The sequence below is a fragment of the Haliaeetus leucocephalus genome, unplaced genomic scaffold, assembly GCF_000737465.1.
Source record: "Haliaeetus leucocephalus isolate CR32 unplaced genomic scaffold, Haliaeetus_leucocephalus-4.0 Scaffold339, whole genome shotgun sequence".
NCBI classification, from domain to species: domain Eukaryota; kingdom Metazoa; phylum Chordata; class Aves; order Accipitriformes; family Accipitridae; genus Haliaeetus; species Haliaeetus leucocephalus.
In genome coordinates this window covers 5,949,857-5,970,741 of record NW_010972775.1, presented here as the reverse complement: position 1 = coordinate 5,970,741, position 20,885 = coordinate 5,949,857, and the positions used below count along the sequence as shown (strand labels likewise).

The 20,885-nt window shown below is 38.3% G+C and overlaps 2 protein-coding genes across 2 annotated transcripts in view; one reads left to right on the top strand and one right to left on the bottom strand.

Annotated features, from left to right (window-relative positions):
• The window catches only part of MTMR10 (myotubularin related protein 10), a 536,484-nt gene that overhangs the window by 430,368 nt on the left and 85,231 nt on the right, over positions 1–20,885 (bottom strand). The window lies entirely within an intron of this gene.
• The window catches only part of GCNT3 (glucosaminyl (N-acetyl) transferase 3, mucin type), a 54,393-nt gene that overhangs the window by 19,506 nt on the left and 14,002 nt on the right, over positions 1–20,885 (top strand). Inside the window, exon 3 of the mRNA XM_010572263.1 lies at positions 12,678–12,757. Coding sequence (XP_010570565.1) covers positions 12,678–12,757 — 80 coding nt within the window. The remainder of the gene's footprint in view (positions 1–12,677; positions 12,758–20,885) is intronic.

The following is a 20,885-nucleotide window of genomic DNA, read 5'->3' as shown; positions in this document are numbered from 1 at the left end:
CTCCAATTTGTTAAAACTGTGTGCTGGTAATAGCCAAAAAAAAAAAAAATCTGTATTTGACCATCGTACTTTTAGCCTGTGGAAAGTTAAAGAAGGTGCTTCTAGGCACCTCTCAGGCCTCCACTATGGAGTAAAAGCCATTCAGTAATGTAAAGACTAATGGTAGAGTAAAATCTCTCTTCAATATTTTTACATGAGTGCTTGATTTGAGTTTCCTTTAGGAGAGGAGGCATATCTTACCAGAAGAAGTGGCCCACAGCTTCAGATAAGCATTGGTCCTTCTAACACCAGTTTCACAACAACCATCTTTGCCAAAACTCATGTTCCTCTGTAACACTAAAATTAAAACCTAACTGGAAATAAATACAGATAACTGCTTCTATCATCCTTAGTCCATTTTACACATGCCAACTCACAGACAATGTTTAGAAATCACAGAAAAATTTAGGTTGGAAGGAAGGTTGCTAGTCCAGCTTACTGATCAAAGCAGGTCTAATTTAAAAGTTACCACAACATATCTTTATTTTATAATAAAGTTACCAGAAACCCTAAGGCAACTAAAGCATGTGCTTACATCCATGCTTTTCATTTCTTGCACAAAACCATGAAGTGAGATGTTTTCATTGGTAGTAATTCCTATGGAAGTTTATAAGGTAACTTCAAGGGTGGGGAAAGGGCTTACATACTTCTCCCTTCCTTCCCAGACCAAAACATTCCCTGATGATAGCTGTGGGTTCTGACTTTAAGCCATCTCAGTCTCCAGCCAATACTAAGAGCTGAAATTATGCTCATCGATGCACCATTGACTTCTTAGTGCATTTTAGCCTTGGTCGTGCCAGATGATACACCTTGGTTTTCTTGGCTGAAAATGCTAGAAACCAGTCTAGCTGACAGAGAGCCCAAATGCTACCTTTACCCTTTGCCTCCCGGCAAAATGTTGCCAAGAAGTAAATTAACAGAATAGAAAATAGCTGAAACATCTTCAAGTTGTTTCTTTGAAACCAGCTGGCAATGAGAACCTTACAAATGAAATAAATGATACTCACTTTCAGGAATGCCACAATCAACATAGAATCAAAACCAAGCATTATTTACAAAAGGAGGAGTAATTTATGATAAGCATCCAAGGGAACGCCCTCTCAAAGAAGAGAGGCTTAAAGAGCATGTTCTTTGGGAGGGGAAATACAACTACAAGCTTTCCCTATCCTGATAATAAATGCAGTACTAAAGCATCAAGAGTTTTTCTAAAACTACATTTAAAATTTATTTAAAACAGTGGGTAAAGCTTTAACTGACCCCACTTAGTTTTCTACGATTTAATGATACTGAGAAGAATGGAAAATTGGAATGGCTGTAAAACACTTACCAGATGACTGTAGAGGTCAAAACAGTACATTTCACTATCAGTTTTCATCAGTATTATGTAACTCATCTGAAATTCTACTCTAAAGCAAGAAGACTACAATGGTGGTTTATAGTGTGCTCCTCCTCCCCCTCTCTGACAGGTACTAAAGGAGCAAGGGAGAAATTAGACTTGCATGGAATTAATTCTGACTCATTAAATGAAGCTTTTTAAGAGTCAGTGAAACGGTATTCAACTATTACAGCTCATAACCTCGAAAAAATGCAACGTCCTGGGTATGGCAGCTGCACTGTTTCTCAAAAACCTCCCTCTGCATTCACAGAGATCATCACTGCTAACTCCATCTCACACATTTTATAAGCCTTCATTCAAAGCGAAGCATTAGGAAGCAATAATACTTTATAGCAATCTGTTTCCTACTATCCACATTACATTTCTCTATGTAACATGAATTTACCTTTCTGAATGAGAAAGACTGAACTTTTCATTAGTCAAATAACCTATCTCACTTACAAATATCAAGCAAAATAGAATCATCAACTAGTTTTGTACCACAGATGTACTTGGGAAGAGAAAACACATGCACTAATTACCTCCAGCAGATCCCCTGCGAGCTTCCTATAGGACACTTCCATTCTCTGTGTATCTCATTCCCATAAACCAGAAGCAGTGCAATATCCCTACAGGGAGTTTGTTTTCCACAGTTAATCATGAAAGAGTAGAATTTAGGTAATAGGTCTCTTCATCACTCTTCCAATCTGAAATAGATCCTAATAATGAATTTATTGCAGCAATTTATGGTATTTTTATATTTTTAGACACAACTTCCTAGCAAGATATTCGAATTATGTTAAGATTAACATTTACTTCAGCAGGCCTACCTTTGCACTGTGTAGACTGCTAAAAACTACAGATCATACTGAGGTAAGCATTAGGCCTTAACATGCTGCAATTCCTTTCTTTTTTTACTATGGCAAAGATTCAAATGGAAAAGAAACCTCATAAATCTACGTATGTATATATGGTACACAATAAACCTACTGTTAAACCAAAGGTAATAATTTTGCTAGAATTGTAGAGAAGAAAAAGTCAAGATGAAAAATGAATAATTTGGATATATATCCATGTGACTCAGTGATCTTAATATAGGGAAGAAACACCAGCTCAGAACGTATTTAGCCTATTCCATATTATCGTCAAGGTTGGCCATCTCCCGTGTTTAAACTAGAGATGCATAGAACAAATCATAAAGATACTTCAACCAAAGTGAGGTTTGAGTTTTAAAGCAGGTAATTAGACCCATATATATGATCATTAGAAAGACAGAACTCTGCCAATACCAGGCAATTCAGATCACATTTCAAAGCAACTGCTTCAGGGTAAACCTTGTTATAAATATCACCAGGAGGAAAGATATACAATAGCATGAAAACCCTTGTAAACATCCTAGAAGAAATACATGCTCTGGTAAAGCCAAATGAATTGAACTGCCTGAAACTCATTTAAAAGCATCAGACTTCCCCACCTCCCCCATCCCCCCCTTTTTTTTTTCCTAGTTGAAAATTTTAAAAAAGTTACCTTCAGATGCATATTCGCAGCTCTGCTTTGGACAAGTAGCACTTCATTGTCTCTTCAACCTCTTTACTAAGATATTAATACAAACAAATTACCTCATCATCAATAGCAAAGCTCCCTACTCTTCCCAGAAGACAGTTTTCTGCTGTTTATGTTTTTCTTTTTGCCCCCTGGAGGAGGGAACATCTAGGTCTCTTGACCTGAACAGCCCTGAACTTTGCTGGTTGGGTCTTTGCAGAAGACCTGAATTTGGTATGGTCAAGCTCTTTCCCTGACCCTCTACCACTACAACTCCAACCCAACCTTATCAGACTTGCAGATTATCACAGTCTCAACAGAGTATTTCATAGGCTTCCAGCAGATTTGTTAGAAATACCATGCATTTCATGAGGCAATGACACTGATAAACAATAATTTGCTTTTTAATACAGAGAAAAGAAAACTGTTTCCATGATTCCTGTGTGTTTGAGAAAAGGGGCAATCTTTCACCTCAATCCCATTCTCAGTCAAAGCCTCAATACATGCCAAGTTGTTTTGCTTGCCTCCGTGAAAAAAACCCAGCAGGGTGAGCAGCCTCACAGGTGTGCTGGAGCACAGGCTGGGCAAGGTTGCATGCTGCCCTTCCAAGGCCCACCACTGCCAGAAGTTACTGCAGAGCACAGCTGTCCAGGCTCTGAAGCAGCACTAAATGCAATGTGAATAGCAAGGAGAGCAAGATAATGTTTACAGTTACATACCTGTTAAGAAGACACACATACTCCAAAAAGCAAACTCTCCAAAACATCAGCTGTCATCCACTGAATAATTACAAAATTTGTTAATGCTTCAATTCTGTGATTAAGTAATACTGCCTCCTTAAGGCCTCTAATGGATAGATTTTTTTTGCTGAAATTTTCCAGGAATGCACTATGAGGCACCTCACAAAAATGGAATGTTTCAGCCCAAAGTGTGTCAAAGTCATAAGGAAATGGGGAGCTGCTTTACAGTGCAAAGCACCTGACAACTATAACAACCTAATCTGTAATGCACACAAGTACTACAGCATGCTACCCCGTCTCAGTTGCCTCTTTTTTCAGAGCCCAATTCCACTGTCAACTGTAATGTGTTTTTTCCCAGTGGCAATCCCAACAGCCAAATGCAAGGTGCTTCCTGTTCCATGGGTTGCAGTGCTGGGTTTGTGCCAATTGCCACCAGCCCTGTCAGTGCTTAGTGAAAAGGGAAGCAATTCAAAGACTTTACTGAAGTGACCAGTGGTAAAGCTCTGATTGGAGAGGACCATAATAAATGTGTATTTCTGAAAGGAAGACAGGCTATTTTGTAGGGCTGTGCAATGGAAGAAAACTGTACTGGGCCATAAAGAAGAGACTTTTACCTGCTTCTACACCAAGAAAACAGCAAAAAGGAAGAGAGACTGCTCCCTTTGTCATCTGCCTTCCCTATTTCATCTATTCCAACTGTATTCCTTCTTTCAGCATTAAATGGGCTAAGTTTCAGCCACTTGAAGCTAGCTGTAAGAACATTAGCTCTTATTAGTTTATTTTACTATGTTAATCCACTGTTTTCTGGCATATCTGATTTTTTTTGCTCTGCTCATAAGAGCTTGTGTCATTCTTTGGTTTATTCTGAATTTACTTTTCTGTAAATCTAGACAAGAGTTAAAAAGTAAAGGAAATCATACAGGTTACTCTAAGTCTCCATTCAATCATTTCTGTTCAGTGATGTGCCTGCAATCCCTTAGCATATCCATTATTCTAGCTTGAAATACATTTCCCACCAGTTTTTTAAGCTGCTGGTACCTTGTACAGGATAATACAAAGGCGGCATTAACCCACAACAAGAAAAACTTTAGGAAAAAAATTATTCATATGCAGATAACTGGATAGGGACCATCATTGCATACCTACCAATATGTTCTCAGTACCATAGGCAAACACCTCCTAAGTCAAAACAGTAGTTAGGCAGCCAACAACATTGCAGCTGAGGAAAGGAAGAAAAGGTATGTAATGCACTGAGAAGGAAGTTCACATAGTTGATTTTGTTTAATATGCAACAATGTCCAGGACATTTCATGCTCACCAAGGGCAGCCGCTAGAGCTTTGAGAATGAGTGATCAGAATTACAGCTCTCTGACAGGATCAAGGACTTCCATGAAGCAGAAGTAGAAAGGTGTTCTGCCAGTTCAGATTGCTTCAGGCACATGCTGTTCTGTAACAAGCCAACAACTGCGTATTCATCTGTGGGGGAGAGTCCTGTGTCATCTCTAAGGATGGTTCAGCTGAAAACACTATGAGGGAACCTATTACTAGCAAATAAGAAACCAAAGAGCCACTGGTGTTGACAGGAAATATTTTAAAAGGTACATGGTTTGTGAATATTTTTGCGATGAAGGATCATGATTGCTGCGTTTTGTAGAACTAAAAGATTACAGCTAGTGTTGGTATGAACTGACTGAGGATCCTGACAGATGCTAAATGTGCTACTTTTGAGGCCCCAAATACCCTTCCCAAACAAAAGTTTTTCTTCAGGCCTCCACATTTGTGGATATTTCAGTAAACCTGTTCTGCTTCATGTGCACAGCACTACATGGAGTAAAATCTGCTTTCCTTGGAAAAAGGGGGACTTCTGTTATCCAGATATTTATCTTCTTTTTTTAAAGCATAAAATAATTGTATTTTATCCTAAAGAAAAAAGCTTTAAGGAATTTACAATATAGACCTTTATTGGATACTATGCTAGCTTCTTAAGCATGTTTTTCAAAAGAACAACGAACAACTGGCTAGAGCAACTGCATTTGAAAAAAAGAAGATGGAAGAGATATCTTTATCCAAAGGAAGTTACTAAAATGGTATTTTCCTTATTTCATGTGAAAAGCTCATGTTACAACTTGCAAGGACAGGCTGAAGTGCTAGCTGAACTTTAACTCAATCTGACACAATCCACAATAGACATTTTTCATTTTTTTCTTTTTTTAAAGTAGCCCCAAACAGCAAAAAAAGAGCTGAAGCTTTAATATCAACTATTTCAACATTGGGGAAAAAAAGAATAAAATAAAATGGCGTTTCTCAATTAAAAAGAAAGTTTACAGAATTTTTTCCAGTCTTATTTCCCACACACATGCAAACACACAATTCTAGTTCTAATATTTTCTAGAGTTGTTAATGAATGGATAGTTGCTTATTGAACAGCATGATCAGAGACTCCATTTCATCATGACTGCATGGCTGCATAGCACTTAACCTTCTTGTATACATACCAGACATATTTCTCCCATAAGAACTTTTCTGTAAGAACTTAAAATTGTATTATTCTATTTAAATCAGAGGCATAAAAATGTGATATAAAATGTGAAACAGTATTAGGAAGTGGCTGGAGAACATTTGCTTTGCTCTGTATCTTATACCTTCAAAATGGAAATCTGAAGCAGATAAAGATTGACTCATAATAGCAGTTAATGAATATATATGTAGGCTGCAATTAATTAAGCAGATATGTTGCTTTTTTAAACTTCCCTTCTGTGTTATAGTCTTCCTTTTTATCTCATTCTGCTCAGTCCAACTCTTCTGACAGCTATTGACAGCAATTGCCAAAAATACCACAGGTTTTCCTACAGAAAACCCTACTGATAGTGACTGCTAAATCCAGTGGTGCATGTCAATTTGATGACTCACATCTCTTATTTCATTTTAATCTCCTTTCCTTCCATGTTGAGGACCTGAAGTTTTACAGTTTCATTACAGCCTGCTCCTTTGCCTTTGCTCATATACCTAGGACTAAGTAGGACAAGTACGAAAAGCCCACACTGGCTGTCACTAGCAGCATTTGCGCTGTTGCGATAGCAGGCTTTAACAATTTACAATTTCTCTAGAGCTTAAATAAAAGGAACAGAAACAGGAACAACTCTCAGTAATGCCACTCTGCTTGCCACAGAGTAGTAAGGTTTAAGAAGGAAATATCCTGTTTCCTCTTTCCTCTTGCTTCCTTCCCTACAATGCTGAAGTCTAGATATTAGAGGAATAGCCAGATTCCTGTTTTAAGCTGTGCATTAAACAGAACCAAACCAGACATTTAAATCTAAGACTTAAGTGGTTGATATTGTGGTTTTTTACTTTCCTGCTCAAACAGAATGACTACACTTGAGGCTGTGATTAAGGCTGCTCTGTCATTTATATTATTTAAGATAACCATACCAGGTTTTTTTTTCATTAGTCCTTTAAAGGTCAGAACAGTTTATCTTGTCATGTGTTTTGGTAGAGACTGGAACTCAACGTGGACAGATAAAAGATGTTTCTATTATACATTTCCATTAAACATCTGCAGCTGCCTCCGACTTAGATTGGGTTTGGATACTTAAACACAGGCATATGAACTCCAGCATGGAGGCAGGCCTCCAAAACATCAAGTCTTCTTAAAAAAACAAACAAACAAACAAACAAAACAAAACCCTCAAAAAATCCCCACCAAAATGTCATGGTTTAACCCCAGCCAGCACCACACAGCCGCTCACTCAGTCCCTCCCCCCCACCCCATGCAGTGGGATGCGGGACAGAACCAGAAAAAGAGTAAAACTCGTGGGTTGAGATAAGAACAGTTTAATAGGACAGAAAGGAAGAAAATAATAATAATAATATGACAATAATAATAATAAAAGGATTGGAATATACAAGTGATGCACAATGCAATTGCTCACCACCTGCCAACGGGTGTCCAGTTAGTTCCCAAGCAGCGATTCCCCCCCAAACCCACTCCTCCCAGTTCATATACTGGGCATGACGTCACATGGTATGGAATATCCCTTTGGCCAGTTTGGGTCAGCTGGCCTGGCTGTGTCCTCTGCCAACTGCTTCTGCCCCTCCAGTCTTCTTGCTGGCTGGGCATGAGAAGCTGAAAAATCCTTGACTTGGTATAGACATTACTGAGCAACAACTGAAAAACATCAGTCTTATCAACATTCTTCTCATACTGAACCCAAAACATAGCACTATACCAGCTACTAGAAAGAAAATTAACTCTATCCCAGCTGAAACCAGGACACAAAACAAAATCAGAAAGTTCCTAGAAATTATGGTACTTCTTTCAGGACCAGTAGTGCTAAATCAACTACAACGCACAGTTACAGTTTAAGAGATGGTGGGATCTAAAAATTCACTCTCATGCTGGTCGATATTCTTAGACATTTGTGGACTTACACCTACAAATGTGCAAGTCTACAGTTGTAACATGAACCCAGTTCTCTTCTCATTCATCCAAATAAACATGAGAGGGGAAAACCGAGTACATGATATACTAGCGTATGGTATGTGCTTTCCAAAAGCAAACCAAAGCTAGTTGCTCTAGGCACTTTGACATGTATGAATATAGTGTACTTCCTACTCTAAGTCCTTAACTCAAGGATCTGTATTATACGGCCACCTACAGTAACCAGGTCATCAGTGAACTTGAGAGATAAAAGCAGCATTTCTTCATAGAAAATTGGAGGTTTGGGTTTTGCAAAAGATTATTTACAATATAATCAGCTTCTGACAGTCAAATTAATTCCAGTTTTGTTTTTTATATGTTGCAATGAAAAACGTCAGGTAACTTTCAAGCTAAATTTAAATACCACGTTTCACTTATGAGGAAACATCATCTGAATAAACAGATGGTGTTGCTATGGGGTTGCCATCATTAGTAGAAGGTGTAGAAGCACGTATTTGACTCTGAAAATGGCAGATACAAAGGACAAGAATATGATATGTAATATTGGGCATTTTCGGAAGCAAAACCATGGTTACACTAAATCTTAGTTTGCTTCATTCCTCCACTCAATAACATCGTTTTACTGTGAGCATTGCTTGAATTCCTGAGAACTAAAATAAGAACTGAATCTTGCTAACTGATTCTCAAATAATTTCATGAGTATTTGCATTCCTAGCTCCTTTGCTTCCTCCCCTGAAATCCCTGGAAAAGTGAATGTACAATTTTGGTTACTTCAGCAAACCATTCATGTAGCTGGGAATCTATTGAAAAGAGACTGTCATGCTATTTCAGGAATATGAATGCCACTAGCCAGCTAATGTATTTAGCCTATGTTATTTAGATGTTATTTAAACAGCTAGTATGGAAGAATAAAAAAAAAAAGCTATGAAAATAAAGAAACCAAGTATTCCAGTTCATCCAAAGATGCGCAAATAGAAGGACTGTAAAGATGTTTATGATACATCATTACTTGTATTAGGAGTTGAACTTGACTAAAAATGGACATCACACTAGGAGAGAGGCACTGTCTTACTTCCAAGAATTGCTTTAAAACTGCAACAGCTAGAAATTTTCCAAACCAAAACAAAATTTTCATCTGCTTAAGCACTCAAACAAATAACATTTCAAGTTCCAAATCAGTACCAAGAGGGCATGAAAATGTACTCATGGACAATGTTTCATCAGCTGGTTATATAAGTTAATCATAATTCAAGAATACTGAATATAATTTTGACACTATACTTGTGGATTACTTTGAGATTTAAAAAGTGATTGGTTAGATTTCATTTTGACCTTGCTTGTGTTTCACTCATGTACACGTAGAAAAATAACAACCATTACCAATCAGTTCAGCAACACTTAAAAGAGCATTTCTGAGCAAAACTAATTCTGATATGCAGAAAGGACTGTGAGTATTATTTACTTCAGAATTTCTCAGTGTACTAATACAAGGATGGACCTGCAGGAAAAGGCTTAAGCTCCCTTGAAAACCTTACCACTAACATGCCACTGCACTACAAAGTCTAGCTAAGTCAGATCAGTTGCTAGGAAAGATTAAAATACAGCAAACAGGAAAATCCCATTACTGACATAATGTTCATATAGGATTTTATGTACAAACATCACTGAGGCAACAGGAGTATGGAAGTACTCAGCAAAACGAGGGCACAAAAGAAGAACCGTAACAAGTTAAACTCAATAAAAACCAGACCATAAAAATATCAATGGGAACCATCTTCCAAGTGTAATACAGTAAAATAAGAATATGAAAGGTCATGTATTACATTGGACAAAGGTGAATATGCTTTCTTTGTTAACAACAAATATATATAGTAAGGAAACTTACCTACCTTCCTATAGACATCACACAAATTACTCTTCAAAAACTTAAATTCTGAGATTTTTTTGCTGTCGTGACAAGCCTGGTTTTGATCTGGAGCAGGAGTTTCTATGCATTACAACTGGAGAAGTTTCTTTCTGTGTTTACTAAACATCTGGCACTAATGGCAAAGCAGATTAGATGTTTTTGTTTCAGTACCCAGTATCATAACCTTTGGAACAGCTATTTCCACTTTCAAGGGTATTTCCTTTATAAGGCACAACTGTTAGATTTACATGCACTATCTATTCACCTGAGGTAGAAGGTATCATAATAAAACATTCCAATTTGGAAGTAAAAAGGACTTGGCTTAGTTCTTATCCTCACACATCTAAGGTCCCTGGGTGGAACAAATCCCCAAACCAAGTTGCTGGCCAAATCTGTTTCCATATCTTCTTTCACATTGTTTTGTAGAATTATGAGCACCCCCGTGCCCTCCTTCCTTCAAAGTGAGATGTAACTGCATTTTATTTGCATTATACCTGGCAGTGATCATAAAGCTTTTATACTTTAATGATAATGAAAAGAGTGCAAGCATAGATAGCTGCATGTACATAGAACCTTCTTGCCAGATATAAAGCCAGTATTCTCTATACAGAAGCACTATTATAGCATCTTTTTAAGCCACAGGTATTACAATGGAGACCAAGTAGCACAATCATTAATTTCAATTATATCATTGTGCCTAGCATGCAGATATCTTTCCAACACCTCCAGATCATTACCACTAACCACAGATTAGCACCCATGACATTTTATCCAAAAAATTAAGCACACAAACAGCTTCAGTCTACCTGCAAAAACAAAGCCATCCAGAAAATTATAAATAATCTGAATGAAATGTTAGATCTGTAATAATGAATTGTAAATAGCAAGTTATTGTAATGGTTATAAACTACCTCAGAGCATTCAGACAGGAGTTGGTTTGTGAACAGTTTTTATAATTCTTTCAGCAACGAAAGAAGCGGCACCCTAGAAAAAGCAGCCTAACTTCAGAAGCCAAATTAATGAATGCATACAAATTGAGATTCCTCCCCACTCCTCTCAGAGGCAACACTTCCTGCTCTCACAATTTTATCATGACTCACTATTTTTAGTGCTTTTCTTAAGAGTCTCTGCTGCTGGAATCACGCCTGAGAGTCTTAGCATTAATTTTAAAAGAAAAGATTTCCATTCCCCTGCATCCTGAGAAAAGCTTTAAAGTGTGAAACCAGTGCAGCCTACAGGCTAAAAAACTAGAAAGAATACAAGAAAATCAGGGTGGGTTTGGTTTTGTTTTAAAGAAACCTCATGATTTCTAAGCTGATTCCTTGAGTGGGAGGACCTAGATAATGCATCGACTCCTCATAGCTTACTGTCCACTGGAATCTCTCCAGAGCAGATGTAAGGCACATCAGCAGTTTTACGTGGAAAAAAATATACAATGCCACTTTCACTGCTCTTTCTATTTAGTGGATATTCTTCAAAGTGCTAATCCAGCTTCTCTTAAAAATCATACTGTTAAAGAGAACATTTGACCTTTTGAACTAAGAATGAATATTATTTTGTGCACAAACTACTTTTTGTTTACAACAAGATAATTTTCTTTTTCTTCTCTGACAAGCTAACTCTTCTGCAACTAAGAGCACCTTCTGTGAGAAGATAAAACTAAGAGTTATGTTACCTGCAAGAAAGGTGTAAACACATGTTAAGGAATATAACATCAGGCTTCCTTAGAGGAAAGATGATGCTTTTACATTCACCTTAACATAGCTACTTGCTTTTAATTATACATGCAGTTGGAATTTGAAAGAGAAAATTAAATAGATTACATGCTTTTATCATATTCTATGATTGAGCAGCTTTTTAAAAAAGCTACCACTAGATGGTGCAACAGCTTAAATAATTCATAAATCTACAGCACTTTCCCCTGCAACTTCCTTCCCTGCCCCCAACAAAGTGAGCTCAGCAACAGCAAGAGACAACACACAACTGGGAAACAAACTTATCTTCTATAATTTGTATTTGTCAAAGTAGCAGTCAAAACTAGCTTTCCCCTTGACATAATAATTCGCTCCCTTCTTTGGCATTTCTTTTAAACAGGAAGGAACAACAGTTGCTCATCTGAGGGAAAACTGAACGGTAACGAAATCGCTATGACTCCCTATGGCTCTCTGACTAAGAGCTACAGGAGGAGGGAAGTGAGCGACCACTGCAGATCAGGGTAGACAGAATGCTATTCTTAGATTTGAGAAACACAAATTCAGCTCCCTCTTCTGCTGGACGGACTAACTCAGCAAACCCAAAAGCAAGTCTCTTAACCTCACTGCACCTCCGTTCTCACCTGGAAGTAAAAATTATGGAGCTGTTTGTTAGTACTTGCAACCTCAGATAGACGCTGAAAGGACAAATACACTTTAAAATTATGCCATATTCCAGAACCGTGAAGTATTTATTTAATGTATGAGAGGCATGTAACAGCTTTGGCATTCACTTTCCTTGGCCTACAGTACTCCAAACAGATGCATTTTGATTAGTTTTAAAATGAGCTATGATGACTTTCAGAAGTCTCTTACCTGCTACTGCAGGAGATCAGACCCAGTTACTCAGGAAATGCTTCTACTGTGCCCTTTCCCCTTCTTTTAGGGCCTATGATTTCGTCTCCTGAAGCTCTGGATTTTGAAGAAAGCCTGGTCGGTCAAGTGTATTACTATGCAGCTAAAATGGTTAGTTATGCCTATCCTGGTGGTCAAGTATATCTGGATTTTTATTTTAGCAATTTAAACATTTATCAAGAGTGCCAGGAACCATTTATTACAAATGAAGTTAAACTGATAAATAAAATGAAATGTCTTCTGCAGTTCTAGATGCATAGCATAAGAAGTTCTGAGTTTACTTTGTTCACAACCAGCAGAACTAGAAGCCTGAAGTGTATGTTATCCCAAACCACGTTTTTTAACGATCATCAGTAAACAGATTATAACCAAAGTTCTAAGTAATGTACATTTAAGCCTGTAAGAAAAAGGAAAGTGCTCGGTAGGTAACATTAGAAGTAAGTCATGTAGACAAGGTAAATTTTCTATCAGCTAGTAGACGTCAAACAGACTATTTAATTAATCAGGTATGTGAGATAACACAGAGAAAGCACACACCTTCATTTTACAGTGACGAAACCTCCACCCAGCCATAGCTACCCTCCACATGAACATTAGGGGAAAAAAAAGGGGAAAAAAATGCTGACTAACACATACACCTATGAAATAGACCAGGAACTGCTACAGGAACTATGCGAAATCCCCCACAGCACATGCAACTGGGAAGAAGAACACTAGGTTAGAAAACAGGTTTGAAAAATAAAGGAGACTGCATCTAATACATTAACAACTAAAACCTGAAAACCAAGATAACTGAGGAGACTCTTCCCACTTTGGATGCATCATGGGATAAAAATTCCCCCAGTGGATGACAGGACCTCCCATAAGCTAAGCTAAAACTTTGGTGGAAGTATCATCAGGGTGCTCACATGGGATGGAAGAGATTCAAGTTGTGGCTTTCACTACAGGAAAGAACATTTCTTGGATATACACAATACATTTGGCTGTTAAGCCTTTTACTGCGCTGAACACATTTACTCTGCTTTAAAAAAAAAAAATCAGTCATCAAGTCTATAACTCTTTGCCAGATTGTCAAAGGGAAATGGAACTGGCAACCTCAGAAAGGTACCACAGGATTTATCAGGAATTAAACTGCTCAAAAGGGATAGCAAGTATGCCCTTTTCCCCCTGCGCTGCACTAAACAGAAGTGTGTAATAAATATATCAACAATATAAACAACATACATGAATATAGCTGCAAAGAGATAGAATGAAGTCCAACAATAATCCAGTAGCTTGATTATCGATGGGGGAAAATGAATAATAATAATAATTCAGTTACAGTCAATTCCTTTTTCATACCATATAAATTATACAATGGAGTAATGCAGCTATATAGTTACCAAATAGCTTCACTGTATGAAATTTAGAAATAGTGATGTAGCCTCTTTTAGTCGGTACTCTTCCATAGGAAGCAGAACAAAATCTCTTTTTCATTTAAGGATGACCAGAAAACAATACAAATAAATATTGAGGGCACATCTACACTACAAGGCCTTTACTAGCATAGCAAGTGATCTATGTCACTACTATGATATAAAGAATGGCCTATATCACTACATCAGAATAGCTGTTGGCCAACCCCTGTACTGAGAGGCAGTTTATCCCAAAATGAACTATTATGCCACCTCCTTAAGTACCATAAGGAGAGCTGATCTAATCACATACTTCTATGCTGGCAAAATTATGTTTGTATTGGCAGGTTTGCTAAGATGGGGACTTTGCCAGGCCAAGCCTAAACTTAAGTTCACACAAATGCAACTACTCACTATGGTTCACAAAGTGCCACCTTCAATATCTTCATCCCAAAGTACTGCTAGGGCACCTCCCTAGCTCAGTACACTTCACTTCCTCTGAGATGGAGGATGAAGCCATTTCAGCAAGATCTGTCCTTTGTAAGATGGTATATACTCCTAACATCTAAATTGGATGACAATCCCATTCTACTTACTCCCTTTTCCCTTCCTAACAAAGCTCCTGCCACTTGGTTGCTGAATTTGGCCTCCATCCTTAGTTCTAATGCTGCTGCACACATGGCAATATATTCTCACTGCAGACAGGGCCACTACACAGAGCAGGGGACCATTTGAAGAGAAACAAGGAACAGGGGACTCCAGAACACTCTGAATTGCAGCCTCAGCTAACCCCTACATCTGCTGTGGGAAAGTTGTCTTTGTTGCCCTGTGAGCATGACTGCTAGCAGTTCTCTTTTGAGGGCAGGTGGTTAGTTTCAAGATCAGCCTCCAATTGACAGAATTTTAGCTTAACTGCCCCACCACAGGCAGGATGACACTTATGGCCATTCTGGACAGCAGCAGGGATCCAGGTGTGACCCAGTCTTGCAATCTAAGTGAAGCTGTATCAGAAAGCATTTCATGACCCGCACCCCAGGGTCAACCCACAAGGAATTACATACAGCACATTGGAACAAATAGACATCAGCACTTGGCTTCTAGTGGAGGAAGACACCCACCCACCCCCCATCCTCGCAGCACGCATAGGATAGCAGGACAAATAGTTGTCATCTTCATTTTAAATAAGCCACTCCTGAGAAATCTGCTGGCTGATATGCAGCTGTCACAAAAGCAAACAAGGAAACTGGATGAGAGATGCAATTTCCATGGGAGTCTGTGCTTTGCATAAGACTGAAAAGAATGAAGAGGGGTCATAATAGAGACTACAAGGGGTTCTGAAGGAGACAGAATTTGAAAGCCTGTATTGTGTATCTAGTGTTCTGATTAAGGTCATAGGTCCTAGTCAGGGAAGATATTACTGCACATTTTTTCAACAGATCTCTTACATTTGCAGACCTGATCCCTCTGGGTGCCCAAGAATATTCATGACCCAAAATGCCAATTAAATGAGGAAGATTACCTTTATGATTAAGGCTTAGGTACTCACACAGCACCTCATACTGTAAAAGAGATTACATAGTGAAAATATTTAACTTCAGAAAAGCCCTGTGAGACATGGAAGATCAGTTCCACAAAAGGAATATAAAAATGTATCAAAAAATTAAATTGCATTGCTTTTCACTGTGGCAAAGTCTGCCACTAAACGTGAAATTGAATCTTACTCTCCAAAGTCCCAGGCTAGCACTCTGAACATCCTTGTCTTCTCTGAGGCAGAAATAGTCTCTTTTCTTTTTGCTTACCTTATCTCTTTATTGTTAGAGAGTAATAGCACTGGAAGAATACCAAAATATATGTACAGATTGTACTCGAGCTGCACCTTTTCTCGAAATATTAGCTTCCAGATTAGTATTCTGTGAAATCTGTAGGATACCTAACTGAAAGATGGCATGACCAAAATTTATGTCAGTCACTAATTAGGATAGAGCAAGGTCAGGCAATATAGCTATAAAAAGAAATCTAAAAAGCTTTTTCTCTATTACCTGAAAAATATACAACTTTTAGACTGTTAGAAGTTCAGACTTTAGCCCAGTATATGTGCACACTTGTGTTTTACTGGTCATAAATGTGGACTTGTAACTGCTATCTAGACAGACATCAGAAGAGGTAACTGAAAAGCTTCCCCTATGTCTCCCCACACACACACTTTTTTTTTTCCTTTTTAATCCAGAGTTTTCTATTTTCTAATAAGGAGCACCACAAAGTATAAGAAAAGATGGAAAGAACTGAAGGAAAGTGTAATCTGTCTGAAAAATAACTTCATTTTAGTTATTCTAATAACTTTAAAAGTGAGATTTTCTAAGTAAGTATAAGCATGAACTGATGCGCTTATATGAAAGAAAGCATTTCTAGTGTATTTCTTTCTGGAGTTCAGTTAAATACTTGTGAGAGAAAGCATGTGGAATGCAGAGAAAAAAACAGTCTGTTGTTCCTGTCCCTCCCCTGCAAAAAAATGCTTATGTGACTGTTACTTCCAGGCCGCTGAAATAATCTGATACAGATAAGTGAGTATATGAAGAATATAGTCTGCAGCTGCTGGCTGGCTTGTTCATCAAGTTGAAATCTTGACTCCTTTTCTGGTATGACTGCCATCATTATAGTCATCCCTTCCACTGCTAGCATAGACAAGAGAACATGGAACGATCAGATCTACCCTTACTTTAACCAACAGGTTGGTGGGCTTATTTCATCCAGATAAGTGCTGTGCTAAAAGCTATGGCATTCTTTGGGGGGGGGGGGGGGGGAAAGAGAGAGAGGCATTAAGTTATTCTTGCATTACTAAGCAGGCACTTGCCCAAGAACATTGTATTCCTATATTTTAAAAACACAAAACTCGTTCTGTAGTAATTTGTGATTCTGAAAGGTGACAAAAACTAATTAACTTTGTCTACTCATTTCACAGAATGAATTGGAAATCTGCAAGAGAAAATACACCTGGTTTTGCTTGAACCACATGTATATGACCAACAATAGTTTTTAACTTAAAAAGATAAAGTTAGTCAGATTACTTTGTGATTCAATTCAAAAACAGTGCTGCACAAAGCAAATAAATCCACCCAGAACCTGTAATGTTTGAGAAGAGTTTTGACACAAAGTTGTTCTTCCTTTCTAACCAGCAGTACTGGTCTTGGTGATTATTTTAGTGAGGGATTATTTATTTTTCCCCTCAAAGAAAATAACATCCTTTTCCTTTTGTCTCCATTAGAACTAACTCATAAACTCAGAAATTACCCCACACTAAAAGGAATCTAGAGTCCTGTGTCTCAGTAGGATAGAGATTTGGACAGACAGGAGTCTGTGTATACAGAAAACAGTCATACTTAGCTGAGGAAGAATATTCAAGGATATAGACTGAGAACACAAAAGTTAACAGGCAATGCGCTATACATAACTTCAGTGTTAGAGGCAGTGTCTAGTTCAAGTATTCACTGCGAGACAGAATGGGATTTGTTGGCTGTGGATGAAAGTTCTCTCTCATAATACTTTTGTGCTGACGCTACTCAACAGCATATTGGAAGCCCCTTACAGGCTACAAAGGAACATACCGAATAACTAGATTACATTTATATTAACTAATAAGACACATACAGCTTTTTCACCATAAAAGAGTGTAATACTATTGACTATCACATCTGACACTGCTCAGAAGAGGCGTATTATCTTTATGTTAAGTATATTTACATGTACACAATATAAAAATTATTTAATTGAAGTTCAGAATTAGCAACTTGCAGAATGTCTCACACTCATTATTTGAATCATCTGCTGGAAACAATAGAAGAATTTAAACTACAGTTGAACTCTTCACCTACAATTGAAGAACAGGGCTAGTCGAGGGAACGTAGCCAGTTCCCTGAGCTGTAAACTAATCAGTTTAGTTAGAAATACGAGTTGACAGTGGAACAGTATTAGAGCCAGATCCTGCAATATATACTGGATTTGCCAGATCCCCTAACTCAGCTGGCAGACAGAAGCTCTTGATGATACAGCTAATTAACTGGAAATGCTACACCTACATCAAATGGGCCTTTGTCTAATTTAGTCCCACGATTTAGCCCATCCACTTGGTGTTGAGGGTTGCAGAGATATCCACCATCACTGGAACTCTGCCAATTTTTCATGGATCCTGAAGTTGAAGGGAAAAGCAAACAATGCTATGATGATTCAGAAATACACAGAAATTGCTTGTTGAGTAACAAGTATGACATGCTTCAAGTGTACTTTTGGGGGGGATTTGAAAACAAAACTTTTTTTTTTTTTTTTCTGGAAGATTTGTATCTTCCCCTCAGCTTCATCCGCCTGGCACTAAAAATGCTAGAGAAACAGTTGTAAAGTGGGGCACATGCACTTTATTATTTGTATCTACATCCGTAACTTGGCACTTCATCTAAAAGTCTTTTGACCACATCTGCAGTTTTAAACACGTGCAAAAATTTAGTAGCAAACAGAAAACTGATGGCATACAGATAATCCCAAAGTAATCACTAATGGAAGCTCCAAACACAACTGGAAACCAAAGAGTTGGACAAACAATTTACATGAATCCCCTTATGAAAAGAGGAAAAAAAATGGACTTCTGCTGTTAGCCTTAAAAAGAATATCTCCTGCTCAGTTTTACTGAGAAAACTATATATTCCTGACTATCCAGTATTTGTTGTGGGTTATTTTAGTACCTTGTTTTGAAAAATAACCCATTTTTCTAACCCAGCATGCAGCTCAGCACACCTGTTATGGAGGTAACAGACAACTAATATCTGCTCATCTCTCCACATGCAGCACTGTTGCCTTCCTCTCATGTATATTCTCTAATTAATGCCTCTCCATATCTTAATTTCTGAATGTACATAAGAATTTTGAAGCTTACAATTCTGACTATACCAGAAATAGCAGTCAGGCCCAGAGAGTTTGAGTAGAATCACTACATTTACACACGAAGTCCAACAAGACTACCCACCCAAAACCAGTGTTCAGATTCTCAGACAGAGAACATACATAGCTGTGGGTTGTCCAGCCCTATTTTACCTCACCTCCATACCCATCAAATCAAATGCCTCATCGAATATTAAGCACACAGATTTCTCTCCCTACTAGGAAATCCAGGGCAACTCTGTAATTGTGATTTACCAGTAGCTAGGGGGTTCTCTTGTCTCTATGTCTATGAAGGCACTTCTACCCCCCTCCAAAAAAAAACCACCACCAAAAACCCAACTCCCCAAAACCCCACAAAACCAAAAAAAAACCCCCAAAACACCAGAAAAAAAAACCCCAAACACAAAAAAACAAAAAAACCAAAACCCCACCAACCCAAACCCACCAACTAACAAACAAACAAAAAAAAACCAGATGGGAAAATATGGTGTAGTCCCTTGTCGTGGTTTAACCCCAGCCAGCAACTAAGCACCACGCAGCCACTCACTCACTCCCCCCCCATCCAGTGGGATGGGGGAGAAAATCAGGAAAAGAAGTAAAACTCCTGGGTTGAGATAAGAACTATTTAATAGAACAGAAAAGAAGAAACTAATAATGATAATGATAACACTAATAAAATGACAACAGTAGTAATAAAAAGATTGAAATGTACAAATGATGCGCAGGGCAATTGCTCACCACCCGCCGACCGACACCCAGCCAGTCCCCGAGTGGCGAATCCCTGCCCCCCACTTCCCAGTTCCTAAACTAGATGGGACGTCACATGGTATGGAATACACTGTTGGCCAGTTTGGGTCAGGTGCCCTGGCTGGGCATGAGAAGCTGAAAAATCCTTGACTATAGTCTAAACACTACAGAGCAACAACTGAAAACATCAATGTTATCAACATTCTTCACACACTGAACTCAAAACATAGCACTGTACCAGCTACTAGGAAGACAGTTAACTCTATCCCAGCTGAAACCAGGACATCCCTGAATTCCAGTGCTGTATTCTTGATATGCTATATTTACCTGTTCCTTCAGAAGAAGAGAGTCACTAATATCTAACGAAAAATCTCATGCCTGAGGCTGTTACTGACAAACTAGAGGTTAAAGAAGAGAGCATGCAGGCCTATTGAACTTTTCTCTTGCAGGTGAAAGACACTCACTGTCCTAGTTTGGGCTGGAATAAAGTTAGTTTTCTTTAGTGCTGTGGTTTGGATTTACGATGAGAATAATGTTGATAACACACTGCTGTTTTAGTTGTTGCTAGGCAGTGTTAGTATACTAAGTCAAGGACTTTTCAGCTTTTCATATTGCCCTGCCAGCAGAGGCTGGGAATGCACAAGAAACTGGGAGGACACACAGAGACGACAGCTGACTCAAACAAGCCAAAGCGGTATTCCATACCATATGATGTCATGCCCAGAATATAAACTGGGGGGAGTTGGCGAGGGGGCACTGCGGCTCAGGGTTTGGCTGGGCATCAGTCAGCAAGTGGTAAGCAATTGTATTGTGTATCACTTGTTTTGTATATTCTAGTAGTAGTAGTATTTTCCCTTCCTCTTCTGTCCTATTAAACTATCTTTACCTCAACCCATGAGTTCTACTTCTTTTTTTTCCCCCTGATTCTCTCCCACATCCCACTGGGGGTGGGGGGGGGAATGAGCAAGCAGCTGCGTGATGCTTAATTGTCAACTGGGATTAAACCACGACACTCACTCAGTTGTTTAAAAAAATAAACTACCAAATAATTCTCCATAAATTAACCATAAGCCTGATTGAGATCACAGAGATTTTTGGAAAGCTGCACTTGGACATTTTTACCATTTGGTTTCTGAAAAGATATCTTCCATTCCTGTGCTAGTATAAAAGTC